Genomic DNA, 16,026 nt, shown 5'->3' on the forward strand with positions numbered 1-16,026 from the left:
AAAAAAAAAAAAAAAAAAAAAGAAAAGAAAAGGGCATGAATGCACCTCCCTGAGCCATGGGATTCTTCAGAGTCGGTAAAGGATATTTCCAGAAATCCAGTCTCATCCATGTGACCTCCTGGTGACACACACACTGGCCCTTGTGACCCGATCGCCAACAGGGGTAAGATCTGTGTACCCATCAGTCCTTTAACTTGTACAATGGATCGGACTAGCCCAAAGTGTTCTTTAATCACCAGGTGGCATCTCAGTCATGTGAAGGTCCTCATTTGTAGGAATGCCTGGTGATGGGAGGGAACTTAGTCTCAAATGATTCAGGGAAAGAGTCATCCTGCAAGTTCTAATGTCTGTATGTTGTCTCCACTCTATATGTTCCTTCCTGAGGAATCATCTGGTGTCATGTATTACTTTGGGGTTGGTGAAGTACAGGCTTCAGATGCTCTTAAAATGTTCATAAGAACCAGATTTCGACTTCACCATGGATCTCCTTGGTGTGGGGTTTGCCTGTTCCATCTTTAGCATGCCAGTTCTTATTCTATGCCTCTGTCATTCATAGACGGTCTCAAGAAAGGGGCACAGAAAATTTTGTTAAAAGGAAGCTAAATACCCAGGTTGTACTCCATCAATAAAATCATTTCTCTGAAGAGTCCAATTCTGATTTGCTATCACATGATATGTTTTCCTAAAAATATCACCTGTAACAACAGCTGGCAAGTAGTTACTCTTTTTTCAGAGGCTTGGGTTTTTAAGAGTCAAAGCAAATACACTCAAACATGTTGTCACTTCTCCTTCCCCACTGACAGCGACATTAGCAGGCAGCCAGCGGTGCAGACGACACGCCTCTTTGCCATCCAGCTTACCAAGGGGACGGGCAGGTCCCTGCATATGCCCCTCCTTACAGAGAGGGCTCCCCATGGTCTTAGCAGGAGGTGGGAATGGCCTGGAGAACAGCCCCCTGGGTAGAATGCCTGAGGACCACCGTCTTTCTTTGGTCATAAACTTTTAGAAGACCCTGACATGTCTTCCTCAGGAAAGGTATTGTGACGTCCTTAAGAATAACTTTTTTAAAAAGGTAACTCCAATTGGATAATTGAAAAAGTAGATGGTTGAGGTTTTTGGACTCTACGGGGAAAATAAAGAGATGGAGGATAGATAGGATGCTGAGTCTAAGAGGTTTGTTTTTAACACTGGAGTAATTTCCTGCTTCCAGCTTAACATGCAGGTAGCTCTCAGTCACTGCTGAGTAATTTAAGATGGAAAACTCAGTGAGCTTACTCAAGAGAAAACATTCCTGTGTTAGATTAGGTTGCACACAAAAAAGCTTTATTGTCTCACTGGACTCTAAACTCCATGTTCATTGTTTTGATGAACAGGACCACACCCCGAGGTTGGCCTGGAGAAGGTAAAGAAATCAGATCTAGAAAGAGCTGAGGGGAGGCAGATTGGACCCAAAGTTAACACCTATGACCAGGAGACTCCAGAGAAAAATGAAAGTGCTCCTCATAAAGGGTCAACGAGAACACCAGAGTCAAAACCCAAATTCAGTCACTTAACAGAAAGAAAAGACAGGCAGGCGGACTGGCAACTCGCTCGGGAACGTCTCACTATCAAGGAAAAAACTGTAACACCCAATTAATAATTTATCTTTTATTGAAATTGCTGAATACTTTATATTACAGTAAAGTTGATTGAAAAAATGAAGAGAAAAATCAATTTTAAAAAATACACTCATGTTGAAATCAAACAAGCCAGCCAAACCGGCACAGGCTGAGGGATGCTGCGGGGCGGTTTGCTTCTCAGCAATAGAACACCAGAGTCTATATACAATTCTACAATGCGAGAAAAGTCATCCACTAAATATGGCAGAAAAGGCGCTGCCGCCAGAATAAGAACGCGAGCAGCGCACCCCTCCTCCTCCACGCCGTGCCCACCCGGCCTCCCTCCAGCACGAGGCCAAGTGCAACGCTAGGCCCGAGGCTCTGGCCCGTGATTTTTCATGCCGTTTCTGTAAGTCACACACTGTGCAAATTAAGGCTTCTTATAGGTCGGATGGTTGATCAACACTTTTTTCTTAAAAAAATAAGCACAGTAAAGGTGGTATCATGAGAACCTGAAGAGATGAGACCTACACCCCAAATCTGGAAAAGTTCATTTTCTCTGACACCTCAACTCTACTCAAACACACACACACACAAACACACAAATCAATCTTTGGGCAGGTTGTTTGAATTCACCAGCCGGTGAAAGAAATACTGACAAATGTGCTCTGTACGCCCAGGCTTGAAGATGTCATGCAAAAAGCTGCAGCCATTCCTGACTAAAGGCATAGAACAGGCGCACTCTCCAAAACCTAGGCACTCAGGGACCCTGTGCACGTATGTGTGTGTGTGCGCGCACGCACGTGTGTGCCCTTAAGAAACAGAAAGCAAAAGAGAAAAGAGACAGAATGAGCTGCAACTCAGGGGACACACCAATGACCAGTTCAAAATCCCACCGGAAACTGTCCCGCACACCAACAGCCTCGCCGTCTCAGGATGGACAAACCGGTGCATTACAGCCCTGCCGGCAGGTAGAAACGGTGGCTGTTTTCTTTTTTTCCTTTTTCTCAAACCTGAGTAATTGTCAAAGTCAATAAATAGGGGGAGAGAATTAAAATGCTAAAATATACTGGGGTCAAACACCCTATCGGGCCTAAAGCAGCAAGGGTTTTTTAGAATGCAGCCCTCTGTTTTGAGATGCGTCTGGTCTTACGTTTTTAAATGAGGACTTGGGGTAAAACCCTGGGCACAGGGTACCGCCCTGTGGCGGATCTGAGCCACGCCTTATTCCAATGACTGTAAACAATGAGGAAGGAGTGGGGCCTGACCTCCTTCACCCTCTCCCCCATCACGAAAACTCTTCCCTTTTGAAAGTTTTTGTTAAAGGCAAAATTATAGAAGCATCATTGAGTGGAAGTCTTATTTGGTTGGAGGTGCTTGGCTGTCCCGCGGCTCCGTGCTCCCCTGCAGGCACTGCGGAGTCAGATGTGTAAGAGGTCCTCGTCGCTGTCGTCATGGAAGGACACCAGCTTGGTGGAGCTCACTGTCTTCTGCTGTGCAGACCTGGACTTCCCTTTCCTCGCCTTCTCACCCCTGACCAGCCCTGCCCTATCGTCCTCACGCTCCTGAAGGGCGCTGCTCTGTGGGTTTCTCACCGGGTGGGAGCTCTCTGCCCCAGCTCCCCTGCCCGAGTGAACTTTCACCTCTGGGATGGTCAGAACCTCATCCTCACTGTCCTGGTCATCCCCATGCAGGGAGCTAAGGGCTTTCACAGACTTGGTGGTAATATGGCCGTTCTCCTGCCCTTCCTTTCCCTGCCGTGGAGAAGGCAGCTGGATCTCTTCCATCAGCCACTCTGTTTCGTTCTCATCTGTCTCTTCTTCCTTGTTCACCTGCCAGGGATCAATAGCAGAGACCACGTGAGCCCCCTCAGAGACCCCATTCTGCTCCACCATCCACCCTCTCAGGGATGCCCTCTGCTGGCACGAGCTGGGGAAGAACTGGCCCATTGTCCTCACGGTCACTGCGGCTCCAGTTCGCAGGGAAAGGAAGACCAGGGCTGGCAACACCTTCCTGTTCCTAATGAGACTGCACCAAGGCAGGAGGGTTTGGGAGGGTGACAGTGGGGCCATTTGGCAGGAGTCTCACAGCCAAGGGTGGGGCCAAGCAGAAGGCGTTCAGGATGGCCTGGACCCGAAAAGGAGACCAGTGACCCACCAGCTGCGCTGGGGGAGAAGGGGCTCTTCCGGGTTACTCATCGACTGAAAGGTCCCCCCTGCATGGCAGCGGAGGAAAGTCAAAGGAGGGACTCGAGTCAAAAGCCTAGTTTTAGAAAGTGATTCATCATCACCCATTGAGACCACAAACATTATGTCCTTTGATCCAGACAATGCCTCTTTTCTGGAAATTTATCTGAAAGACATCATCCAAATGCTAGATGCACAACTATCTTCACTACCGTGTGTGTGTGTTTTTAAAGAACAGCCAAAAACAGTGGAAACAACCTAAATATTAAATACTTCAAAGAAATCAGTTGTAACCACGAGAGAAACTTGAGGGGAAAAAGTTAAAAAAAAAAAAAAATGTGCTGGGATAAGCGGCTGAGGCAACGGGTGCTGCTTCCCTTCCGGATTCCAGTCTGCCTGTGACTGCTGTCCTCGGCATCCCCGGTGAGAACGGCAGGGACAGCGCAGCACGCGCACGTCGGGGAGGCGGGCCCTCAAGAGACTCGCCACAGAAAATTACCTTTGAGTATTTGTAGGACACGTTGGAACTTCTCCTGCAGCAAGTGGTCAGCTTACTTATCACTGTTTCCCTAGACAATAAAAAGGAGACAATCATTCCTCCAGGGTAGAGAGGGCATGGGCAAGAGCACCCCCCCCGCAGCCCCGCCCCATCTGCACCACCAGGGGGCTGGTGGGGGCTGCATTTCTCCCACATTCTGAATGACAAATAAGCAGCTGCCGTGACAGGTTCTACCCTAATGTATTTGTTGTGACTGAGTGGAAAGAACATGGGCTTTGGAATCCAACAGCAGAGGGCCCTCTAGAGCAACTTAACATTTGGGCAAGGACTTTTTCACATATGACTCTAACAGGACCACGCCGGTCCACCGCCCTGAAGCCTGCCCGATGGTGGCTCACGGGGACGGACATCACATGCCCTTCCCGGCCCAGACCTTCTGCTGTCCCATTCTGCATTTTGGGTGTGAAGGGCCACAGTCAGTACTTTTTTTTTTTTTTTTTTTTGAGACAGTGTCTCACTCTGTTGCCCAGGCTGGAGTACAGTGGTGCGATCTTGGCTCACTGCAACCTCCACAGTTGGTACTTTCTGACCACCTCTCTCACTGGCCTGTGGCTCAGCTGGCAAATGACAGCGGCAGCAGGGAACACCTGCGCTGGCCAGCTCCTGCCCCCAGGCCAGAGCCACTAACACTGACGCCTGATGTGAAAATCTGCTTGACAGTCACATGGCGAGTCCTCTCACCCAGTGAAGTGGGGCAAAAGGATGGCATCATAGCTGGTACATAGCAGGCGCCTAATAAACTCTTGCTTTTATGACGTGGGGAGGGCAGCGGGGCCAGCTGCTCAGTGGGAAAAGGCACCCATGGAAGGTGCCGTTTAATGTTCTACCCAACGTTGGACACAGAGGACCATGGTCCTAGAAGACACAGGCACGTCGATGTGCGAGGGCCTCAGGCATGGTCAGACAGAAAAGAAGGCATTTAAAAACCACAACGCTGGGGGCTGCTTCCAAAGAGTTTTGAACCAAGAACTTGAGACCTTTGCTGTTGCAGGGCTCAAAAACAAGTAAGCAAATAAGTAAATGAAACCCCGCAAAACTGAGTCAAGATGAACTATGGGAGGCGTGCATCCACCCAGCCCACCTCGCCCTGCACCCACTCACCTCCTCTCCTTCTTGTAGAGCAGGAGGGCCAGCAGACAGCCGGTGAGTGCCACCAGCAGCAGGCTGAGCACCGCGCCGACCGCCTGGCTCCGCTCCGACAGCCCCTTGTGCACCTGCTCGTCATCCCCAGGATTCTCGCCGTCAAAGCCCACCCTGCAAGGATGTCACAGAAAAGGAGCCGTGTCACAGGGTGGTCCTGCCGCCACGGCCACAACCTGAGACCTGAGGTCCCCAAGACAAGAGCAGCTCTGACTTTCCCAACCCCATGTGATTCTTACTCCTGCCCAGAAAACAAGGCCACAGGGCCCACTCCACATGGAAAAGGGCTGCAAAAAGTTCCTGATGATGAGTTTGGGGCAGGGTTGTCAGAAAACAGACAAGAAAGCACTGCTTCCAGCTCCATGAACTGTCGTTCACCCAAACACAGAGGAGACAGGCGGGAGGGATGCGGCCCCTCTAGGTGGCCCAACCCACAGCAGGACCAGGCTGGGGCAGAGGCTGTCCCAAAGCACCACCCTCCTCTCCAGGGTCAAAGCTGTCCTCTTGGAATTTCTTCTGGAAGCAGTGAGCACAGCCCACCATGAGATACCATCTCCACAGGTAAAGGGCCCCGGGGGCCTTAGAAACAGGCCAGAACAGGGTCCAGCGGTGGCCACCAATCAGGGTGGGGCCCAGGGAACAGCCACAGCCCAGCATAGCCCCCGACACGTCTCCTCTCTCCAAGCCTGCTCCATCCCAGGAGAAGGCTCTCGGAGCACACCAGCTGCCTCACCAACGGTGTTCACCATTCCCACCCAAGACCCACATGCACACTTGTGGGAAAAAGCAGTGCATTTCCATGACATCAAACACTCAAGCAGAGTCAGGACAATAACAATAGAAAATGAGAAACAACCACGGGGACTTCCCTTCGCGCTTGCGCTCAGAGAACCACATGACACTCAAGAGCATAACAACTTGACACTTCTAATCTCTCTGGCCCTCTGTCACTCGGGGCCACACACACAGGAACAGGATCACATAAACAGCAATTCCTCTTGTGCTGCTCGAGATAACAGGCAACCCCAGCGAGGCTCATCTGGCGCTGCTGAAGATGCCGGCTGCTCAAAAAACTGAGTTTGAGGGCAAGAGGCCAACCTGCCGGCGCGGCCGCAAGGGCTACAGCTCTCAGTCTAAGTTCAGCTTAAGCCAAACAATCCAAAACATCAGCCAGACAAGAAACCACAGGCAGGGCCTGGCGTCCAGTTCTAGGCAAAAGCACCATCACGCTCCACAGACAGGTCTGAGAGCTCTGCAGACATCTCCCTCCAAGCCAGAAACCCACTCACCCAGAAGCAGCTCCCGCCACTCAGGACCCCTCGAAATGCATCCAAGAGACACATTATCACTCGGTTCTGAGCGTATTTTACTTTCTGCCTTTGATTTCTTCTTTGGACCATGGATTATTCAGAAGTGGATTTTAGTCTTCAAATGTATTTCTAGTTTTCAGTTGTTTGTTCTTGGTTCCTAACTTAAGTGCATCATGTATGTGGTTAATTGCATCAGTCAGAAATTCGCTGACTTCGGTCGAGCACAATGGCTCAGGCCTGTAATCCCAGCACTTTGGGAGGCTGAGGCAGGTGGATCACCTGACGTCAGGAGTTTGAGACAAGCCTGGCCAACATGGTGAAACCCCATCTCTACTAAAAATACAAAAATTAGCCAGCAGGTAGTGGCACAGACCCATAATCTCAGCTACTCAGGAGGCTGAGGCATGAGAATCACTTGAACCTGGAAAGCAGAAGTTGCAGGGAGCCAAGATTGCGCCACTGCACTCCAGCTTGGGCAAAAGAGCAAGGGCAAAAGAGCAAAAAAAAAAAAAAAAAAAAAAAAAAAAAGGAAATTGCTGATTTGCCTGCTTCGTGGTTAATTTTTGATAAAGTTTTCTAAGTGTTTGATGTGAGCTTGGGAAAACAGCGTTCTCCCGCTGCAGGGAACAGTGTTCTACGCACGTCTATTAAATCTTGCTTTTCACTGCGCTGTCTCAATCTTCCAAAAAAGCTTTACTCTTTGTCTGCTTAACCCAGCAATCACTGAGCGAGGGGGATTTGTCATTGTTTCTTGTGTGTGGTTTTGTCAATTTCTGCTGTACGGATCGGGGCTTTTTTATCAGGTAGACGGAAGTTTAGGATTCTTGTATCTTCCTAGGAAATGAGCCCTTTTAAAATATAATGACTCTCTTTATCCCTAATATTTTTCTTTAATATCCTATTTTATCTTATATTAACATAACTACTGCAGCTTTCTTTCAGATTATTTTCTGGGGTATCTTTTCTTATCCTTTGACTTTGGTCTTTTCTGTATCCTTGTTTTAGGCATGTTCCCCGTAAACAGAGTTGTTTCTGGAATCCAATTTGACAACTTGTGTTTGAACTGACAAGTTTAGTCAAGCTATACTTAACGATTATAGATATATTTAGATTTATTTCTACCATATTAGGCTGAACTTTCTACTTGTCTGATTTCTGTTTTGTTTTTCTCCTTGTCTTCTTTGGGGATGTAAGTATTTTTACTTCTCCTTTTCTTCTCCACTGTTTTGGAAGTTACATACTGTATTTATATTATTTTAGTGGTTATTCTTGAAATACTGCCATGCATACTAAGACAGGAAGTCTAACAGTATGTCTTCCAAACGATTAGGGACTCTTACCTTTTCTCTCTTACTTCCTTTCTTTCAAGAAAATGGTTTTACTTTCATACGATGCTATCACTGTAAGAAATGTTAAAAGCCGGGAACTCTGTCACCCCTCTCAGCTCAGACACCACTGTGTTCAGTACACTGTGTCCTCATAGGGTCGCTGACAGGTTCCTTGAAACTGCAACCTTCTGTGAAGCGACTATAGGAGGTCCTTGAATAACATCATTTCCTTCAAAACTGTCTCATTATAAAGTTGATGAGAAAAAAAAATTGGTTTCACTATACATCGTTTCATGTAAAGTTGTAGTTTCCAAGAACCTATCGATGATGTAAAGTGAGGATTTCAAGTATTTTAATCTTTCTTGAATTATTTTCTAATACAACAAATTAGCTTCCCCTGAAGCTTTTACAGTCTTTTCTTTGCATCTGCTCTCCTGGTGTTTCGTAAGCGGGTGGGTCTTGTCATCATTAACTGTGCTGGGCGCACAGCATGCCCTTTCCATCTGTAGATGCCTGTCTTTTAACTTCGTGTAAGTTTTTTGACTTTAACCAAATATTGTGAAAGAACCATTTTTGGAAAGTAGGAGGAAGGTGTAAGAGAGTTCTATCTTCATCTACTATTGCAGGAAGTCAACAGATGAGATAAAGGATGTTAATTTAAAATACTGAGGTAAATTCCAGAAGAAATAGCTAAAAGAACTAAAAATGGTCATTAGGGTGATCATTGCTACCTGTTTGTTATAGTTACATGATTTTTTTTTTTTTCTGAGATCTAGTCTTGCTCTGTCACACAGGCTGGAGTGCAGTGACGCCATCTCGTGGTGTGCGTGCCACCACGCCTGGCTAATTTTTGTATTTTTAGTGGAGACGGGGTTTCACCATGTTGCCCAGGCTGGTCTAGAACCCCTGACCTCAAGTGATCTGCCCACCTTAGCCTCCCAAAATGTTGGGATTATAAGCGTGAGCCACATCTGGCCATACTTACATGATTTTACAATGTACAACACTGATAACATTTGGGGAAGAAAAAAATCTCAGGCACTATTCCACATTCACCCCCCGCTGGTACCTGCATCCCTCAAAATCTGCCATCTGAGTTTTTGCTCTTGGTTTCAACTTCTGTTTCTTTTTTTGAAAGTCCTTATTACTTTGTCAGTGTGCTAAGGGATTTAAATAACTCCCATTCCTGATGTTCTGAACATCATGAAACTGAGGTTTCCTGGAGAATCTTCCTCTCTGGTTTTAGAGTCAAACACCAGAGCCCTATAAACGGTGCTCTTCCCACTCACAGAAGTCCAACTCTAAACATTCAGCACAGACAGGATCCCAGCCTGGGCTGGTCCCTCAAACCCACACAGAAGACCAGCTGCCATGTCAGGAGGCAGGATTCACCTCATGGCAGTTGCAGCCTCTCAATGACAGAGAACGCAGGGAAAGTTCACTGCTGGGTTTTATCTTTTATGAAAATTCACATTTCGCTTCTTTCAGGAAGAACTTCCAGTCTTAATCCTTTCATTTTGTAATGACCTCACCGGAACACCATAAACATTCAAAAGCTGAAAATACCACAAGTGAAATTTCAACCAAAAGCCTCTTTCCCTGACTGTGCAGCTAAGGATCCCTAAGTACACAGCCCTGAACAGCGCAGGACAAAGCTGGTTTTGCTGAGCTCATGTCCATTGTTAAGGGTGGGCGGGGGGAGTGCTGATTTAAGATGTAAAATGTTTCATCTTCATTCCCCCATGACCCCTACCCCTGTCGTCTGCTGACTCTACGGTCCCTTTTACAGGGCACGAAGGAAACAATTACATGGAAAGAATTCATGTCCCCCCGATCTTAAAGTCTCAAGGCAGAGAATGAAAAGCTTATGTAAAATGGTGGGCCAGACCAGGCATGGCGGCTCATGCTTGTAATGCCAGCACTTTCGGAGGCCGACGCAGGCAGATTATCTGAGGTCAGGAGTTCAAGACCAGATTATCTGGCCAACATGGTGAAACTCCATCTCTACTAAAAATACAAAAATTAGCAGGGCATAATGGCGCATGCCTGTAATCTCAGCTACTCAGGAGGCTGAGGCAGAGGTTGCAGCAAGCTGAGACCACACCACTGCACTCCAGCCTGGGTGACAGAGCAAGACTCTGTCTCAAAAAAATTAAAAATAAAAATAAATAAAATGATGGGCGGGGTGACATAAGACAATAACTCCAAGAGGAAAGCAACTGACAACGTGTTATTCGTGGCAAAGTATAAAACGGCTGTGAGACACAAGACAGCCAATGGAGGTGCCACCTTCCTTCAGAGCAGAAACTGCTGCCTCTGTACCCATGCTGATTCTCCAAATCTGCAGAGTAAGCTTTCCATTCATTCAAACATAAAAATACGACACTCAAATCAAAGTGAAACTTTACCATACAATCATTTGTATTAGGACACAAACAATGTTCCAGGATTACAAGGAGGAGACACCACCAGTATCTGCCTCCCAGGAGCTAAGGAAAGGGAGGCAGCAATGGGAAAGGGGTGGAGGGACAGAGCTGGGGCGCCTGACTGGACCCTATTCGGGGCACGGTATGCACGAAGGAAACAACGGCACTGCTACTGGGGGTGGTGGGAGGTGACGCAGCCATGGACCAAAAATCAGTGGCAGGATGCTGACAAGCTCTGGAGCGGGGCACTGACTATGTGGGGTCTGCTTCTACCATTTTCTCTATTTTTTGGTGCATGTTCTGAATATTTCACAAGAAAACATTGGGGAAAAAACACACATACACTTATTCTCAAGGGAGGATGTGGGGTACAAATGCTAAGCGTCCGGATGTCATACTCACCCTAGAGGACACACTGCTGAGGTGTACCAAGAGAAGAGGTACTGGCAGTCGGCAGTCTCGTGACTGAACTCGGGGATCCCGTCCTCCACCAGAGGGTCACAGTGGAAGAAGATGGTGGAAGAAACAGACTTGGTCTTATCCTTTCCGCATTTAGAGGAAGAGGCAAACACGACATCAAGATCGCCGTCTGTCAAACAGGAAGGGCACATGTGGCATGTCACCATCAATTTTCACGAGCAGACTGAGCTTAGCTCCTTACAGTCTAAAAAGTTTGCAAAGACTTAAAATCAGGCAGAAGAGACTTCACCCCATGTCCCACATCCACTCTGTTCACAGCTTACGAGGCCACTCGATGCACATTGATAGCACCCTGCCCGTACTCAGTGTGCAGTAAAGAATTTTTGCTTTGTTTTGACCACGAGTATTTATTGATGGACTGAAGATACAATTTTAATGGAACAATAAGGCACAACCGTGGATTAAAACCGTCTGCTGTGCAGCCAAAAGAAGGGAAAGGCTGTAATTTTAATTATGCAAATATGCAAATCAAGGAGTCTCTGAAGTATCTAACAGATCAGTATCAGATATTCTTCTCTTTCTATATAATTCCTATATTACATCACTCGATCATCAAAGTCCAACTGGTACTTCATAAAGAATTCCTCATTCATTTATATTTGAGCCATCCAGCCTGGCTACTCCCCTGTTCTCCACCCTTTTCCATCGTTTTGCAGTGGTATTTTTAAACAATCCCCTTCCTAAAGACTGCTGTACACATCTCCAATAGTTTTGCAAAGCAAGGAAACAAGCAAGCAAGCAATGAGTCAAGAAAGTCAGCCAATGGCAGATATGTGAATGAACAGACTCACAGAGACATACATTAGGATGGCAACAGCCTGAACCACTGAAGTCTAAACTAAGCTGACTTTGGCAAGAAAAGCTGCTGTGACTTGTTCAAAGACTTGGAATGCCACCTTAGGTTGTGCTACTAGTGCCAGACCTCTTGTTTCTAAGGGATCAACAGTGGTCTACACAAGGAGCTGGGAAACCAATGTAACCAGGGAGCTAATGACACAACAGTCAATGCTTTGGACTTGTATCAGGAGCAGACTATGGCTTCCAGCATTAACATTTGACAAGTGTAAAATTCATAAATAATTTTGTGCGAAACTTCAAGACACAGAGAACAATCTTTAAATATTTTGGACTGGGATAAGTTAGGCACTTCCGTAATACTAATCTTTCTAACTTGGAAACGTCAAGTGAAAAGCATTCCAGTGCACAAAACACTGAGGCATAAGCCATGCAGCAGAGGTGTGAATGCAGGAGGCTTTATAGGGTGCGCAGCCTCCTTGTTCAAAAAGCCATGAGGAAGTCCCCAAGCATATTGTCAGAGCAGGCGTTCTGGTGGTAATGGTGCCCCAAGACTAAGCAAACCTGCAGGCATATTGCTACTTCTTGAATAGTCAACACTGCACTAACAAGAGACGCCACATGGGTACAAAGTTGAGAATCAGAGGCCAGAAGTAGAGTGATGTGGACAAGCAACCCAGAAGGCTTGACTCCACTCCTGTCTCCAAGGCCACCTTTCACAAATATCTCCACCCAGCAGCCCTCTGATGACAGAGCACAGTGCAGAGGATGATCTCATACTCCTGACAGAAGTGTTGGTTACCAAAAGGCTCCTGGGGAGGCAACATTCCAGAGGCCCATTTAATAACGAAGGTATATAAAAACTGCCAGACCACTGAACTATCGTGCCAAGTCAGAAATACAATACCAGGCATAGCTTGGGGTGCCAAGTAGAACAGAGGAGATTCTGAGGCTTCACGAAAAGCAGCAAGACTGCATGACTAGGTGAACCGTATGTTGAACGTACACATAAGTGGGAAGCGAAGGACATATAAAAAGGATGGAGAAGCATGCTGGCAGACTCGCTGGGGGGAAGTACATCCAGTGAAAGAGCTTTGCTGGCCTGTTCCTCGGCATGATTTCCTATCTTACTTTCTCAGACTGGATGGATGTGTGGCTTTCAGCAGCAGAACAGAGGAAGACAATATTTATAAGTGAAGAACTGGTGAATAGATACTGAGCAGAAACAGACTGGGTGTACCATTCTGTAATGCCCTGTTTATAGACCAAAGGCAGGTTTGTGTTGACAGAACATATTTGGAGTTGTCATGCAACAGCAGTGGTACTTTGGGAGAAGGGGAATGATGGGGTGGAGGTAGGGCTGGTGGACAGGACGACTGTCAAGTTCCAGTTCTTAAATACTAGACCGCAAGGAATAGTTTGCTGTCTGTCCTTTAGTGAAGAAATCGGATGCTCACTTTCTGTTCTACATCCACCTTGTCCAAAACCTTAGCAAAGTCTGTGATAAAGATATGGCACTGTCCCCACACTGACCAGCCTCCTGAATGGTCCTGTCTGCGATGCTGCCCAGCTGCTCATCGGAGATATGTACTCGGACCATCATGCATAGCACCTTTAACATCATCACGAGAGATCTTGTTATCTTTATCCAAATCATGTAGTCGAAAAGCAAAGTGCAGTTTGTTGCTTCGGCTGTTGAGTGGTTCAGGTCCATTCACATCTTTGCTCTTTTCATTATCCTCAATGGTTCGGAAATGAGCCAAAGTTTGCAGGAATCCACGGAAGTTTACCTGGTCCTCTCCCTCTGGAAAGAAGGCATTGATGATCCAGTTCCCTACTGGGTTGATCGCAAGTTCTGGAATCCCCTGGAAATCGTCTTGTTCTCTCCTTTGTCCAGGTTGCTGAACCGCCTGCACAGGCGAGTGATCTGACGGTGGGAAAGGCCAGTCTCCTTCTCGATCTCCTCAAGCTCTTCACTGCGCAGTAAGGTGGAGGCCTGAGACCCCACCACTGTGCCAGGAGCTCCTCCAGGGCAATGGTGCCAGAAGCAACGGTGATAGGAGGGAAGGCAAGAATTTAACCTTGCCCAAAAAGAGGACTGGCCTTGGTCCTTGGCTAATGATAGGATACAGAGCAGGAGCTGGCCATGCAGTACCTGAGCAATCAACCGACCAATCCTGCTCATGTCAGAGCCCCGGGAAAAACTCTGGACACCAAGGCTCGGGAGAGCACCTCCGGCTGGCGATACTCCATGTGCACTGACTGCCACACGTGGGTGCTGGGAACACAACACATCTGATTCCACGGGAGAGCTGGTGGGAACTCTGCGTTCGATTCCCTCCTGGACTCTGCCCTGTGTGCATCTTGGTTGATTTTAACCTATATCCTTTTGCTGCAGTAAATCGTAACTATGAGCGTAACCGCTTCCAGGGAGCTCTGTGAGTCACAGTGAAAGGGCGAATCTGAAGTTGGCTTGGGAACCGTTCAGTGTGCTGTTGGTGTCAGAAGTGAGGAACCCTTGTGTGGACTCCTTGCATGAACTCTGCTGCTCCCAACCTTTGTCACTGGCTCAAAATCTTTGTGGCTGGCGCTGCTGGGTGCCAGGAATGTAGAGGCGAGAGTGCAGGGTATGAGACGGACGTGTCCATACACAGATGGGGACCAGAGACAGGCGGTGCAGGGGAGGGCCCCCCACTCTCGCCTTAGAGTAGCTGAAGCAGGGGCTGCCGAATGGACTGCTCTGCAGGGCTGGTGTGGGGGAGCAAACCGCCCAGCAGCTCCACGTCCTGAGGAGAGACAGCTGCTGCCCTCCCGAAGGAATGGCAATCCTCAGGAAGAGGCAGACATTTCATTTCTTCATGAAAGATGAAAAGAGGTCTTAAAACTAAAGCTACTTTCTGGGGCTGGTGAATGAAGAAAGTGAAAAGGTCTGAAAGGGATTTTATCTACCAAGAATGACTAAATGTGCATGCACAAGCACTTGGAAAGTTGGTGATCCTCAAAGGTCTGCTGGACATACCCTTTGTGAACACGGAAGTTCTTATGTGTAAGCAGACAAGTGGCCAGTGCTGCGCAGTGGAGCCTGAAGACTCCTGCAGACACACCAGGCGGCGTCACCCTGCTATGAGAAGGTGGGCCTTCCCAGGAGGGGCACTGGAGGTAGGTTTGGATGGATGAGGAAGGTGGACCGAGGCATTCCAGCACCAAGAGCAGCAGGTGTAAACCCACCAGGTTACAGGGTGACTTTGGGAGCTGGTGAATAAACTGATAGCTGAGGCATGTGTGGGAGCAGCAGCTTGCAAGGCTGCCCTGGTACGGGAAGCCTCTCAGACATCTTCCAGCTGTGTCAGAGAGAGCCTGGACTTTCCTTCTCTGCATGATAGGGCCCCCTGAAGGCTTCTGAAACAATCTTAAACCATTCTTCCTTCCTTCCTTTAATCAACATTTACCAAGCACTGGGAAAGAGGACAGCAAGAGAAGGCACAACCTGTGACATGCAACATCTGATTCTGAATGACTGGAGGATTCACCGAAGCGTGAGGAAGCAGAGAACAGAGGAACACAGAGAGCTTGCTCTGAGCTGTGGAATTCTGCAAGCGAATGAGGCTGATCAAGTTTCCCATCATCAACCCGCCCAGAAAGCAGAACATTCACTTTCCCAGTTCTATTCAGGGGCCACAGGTGCTATGAGATGCACCGGGGCGCTGTCTATGATCTGTGACCAGGAGCAGCGATGCTGACCCAGCTTCCCTCCATCAGGTCCTGCCGTAGTGGAGATGCGCTCAGCACCAGGGCATGGGCACCCCTCCTTCTCAGTGATGTGCTCAGCACCAGGGCATGGGGCACCCGCTCCTTCTCGGGGATGCACTCAGCACCAGGGCACAGGGCACCCGCTCCTTCTCAGTGATGCGCTCAGCACCAGGGCACGGGGCACCCGCTCCTTCTCGGGGATGCACTCAGCACCAGGGCACGGGGCACCCGCTCCTTCTCGGGGATGCACTCAGCACCAGGGCACGGGGCACCTGCTCCTTCTCAGTGATGCGCTCAGCACCAGGGCACGGGGCACCCGCTCCTTCTCGGGGATGCACTCAGCACCAGGGCACGGGGCACCCACTCCTTCTCGGGGATACACTCAGCACCAGGGCACGGGGCACCCGCTCCTTCTCAGTGATGCGCTCAGCACCAGGGCACGGGGCACCCGCTC

The 16,026-nt window shown here is 48.3% G+C and overlaps 1 protein-coding gene and 1 pseudogene across 1 annotated transcript in view; both read right to left on the minus strand.

Moving 5' to 3' along the window:
• Window positions 1-1,632: 1,632 nt before the first annotated feature.
• IGF2R (insulin like growth factor 2 receptor) overlaps window positions 1,633-16,026 on the minus strand; it is a 131,478-nt gene continuing 117,084 nt past the window's right edge. Inside the window, exons 45-48 of the mRNA XM_025381933.1 lie at window positions 10,950-11,136; window positions 5,445-5,597; window positions 4,284-4,353; window positions 1,633-3,430 (exon numbers count right to left, since the gene is read on the minus strand). Coding sequence (XP_025237718.1) covers window positions 3,020-3,430; window positions 4,284-4,353; window positions 5,445-5,597; window positions 10,950-11,136 — 821 coding nt within the window. The 3' untranslated portion in view covers window positions 1,633-3,019. The remainder of the gene's footprint in view (window positions 3,431-4,283; window positions 4,354-5,444; window positions 5,598-10,949; window positions 11,137-16,026) is intronic.
• On the minus strand, window positions 13,256-15,200 carry LOC112622139 (annotated as a pseudogene).

This window comes from Theropithecus gelada, chromosome 4, assembly GCF_003255815.1.
Source record: "Theropithecus gelada isolate Dixy chromosome 4, Tgel_1.0, whole genome shotgun sequence".
Taxonomy (NCBI): Eukaryota; Metazoa; Chordata; class Mammalia; order Primates; family Cercopithecidae; genus Theropithecus; species Theropithecus gelada.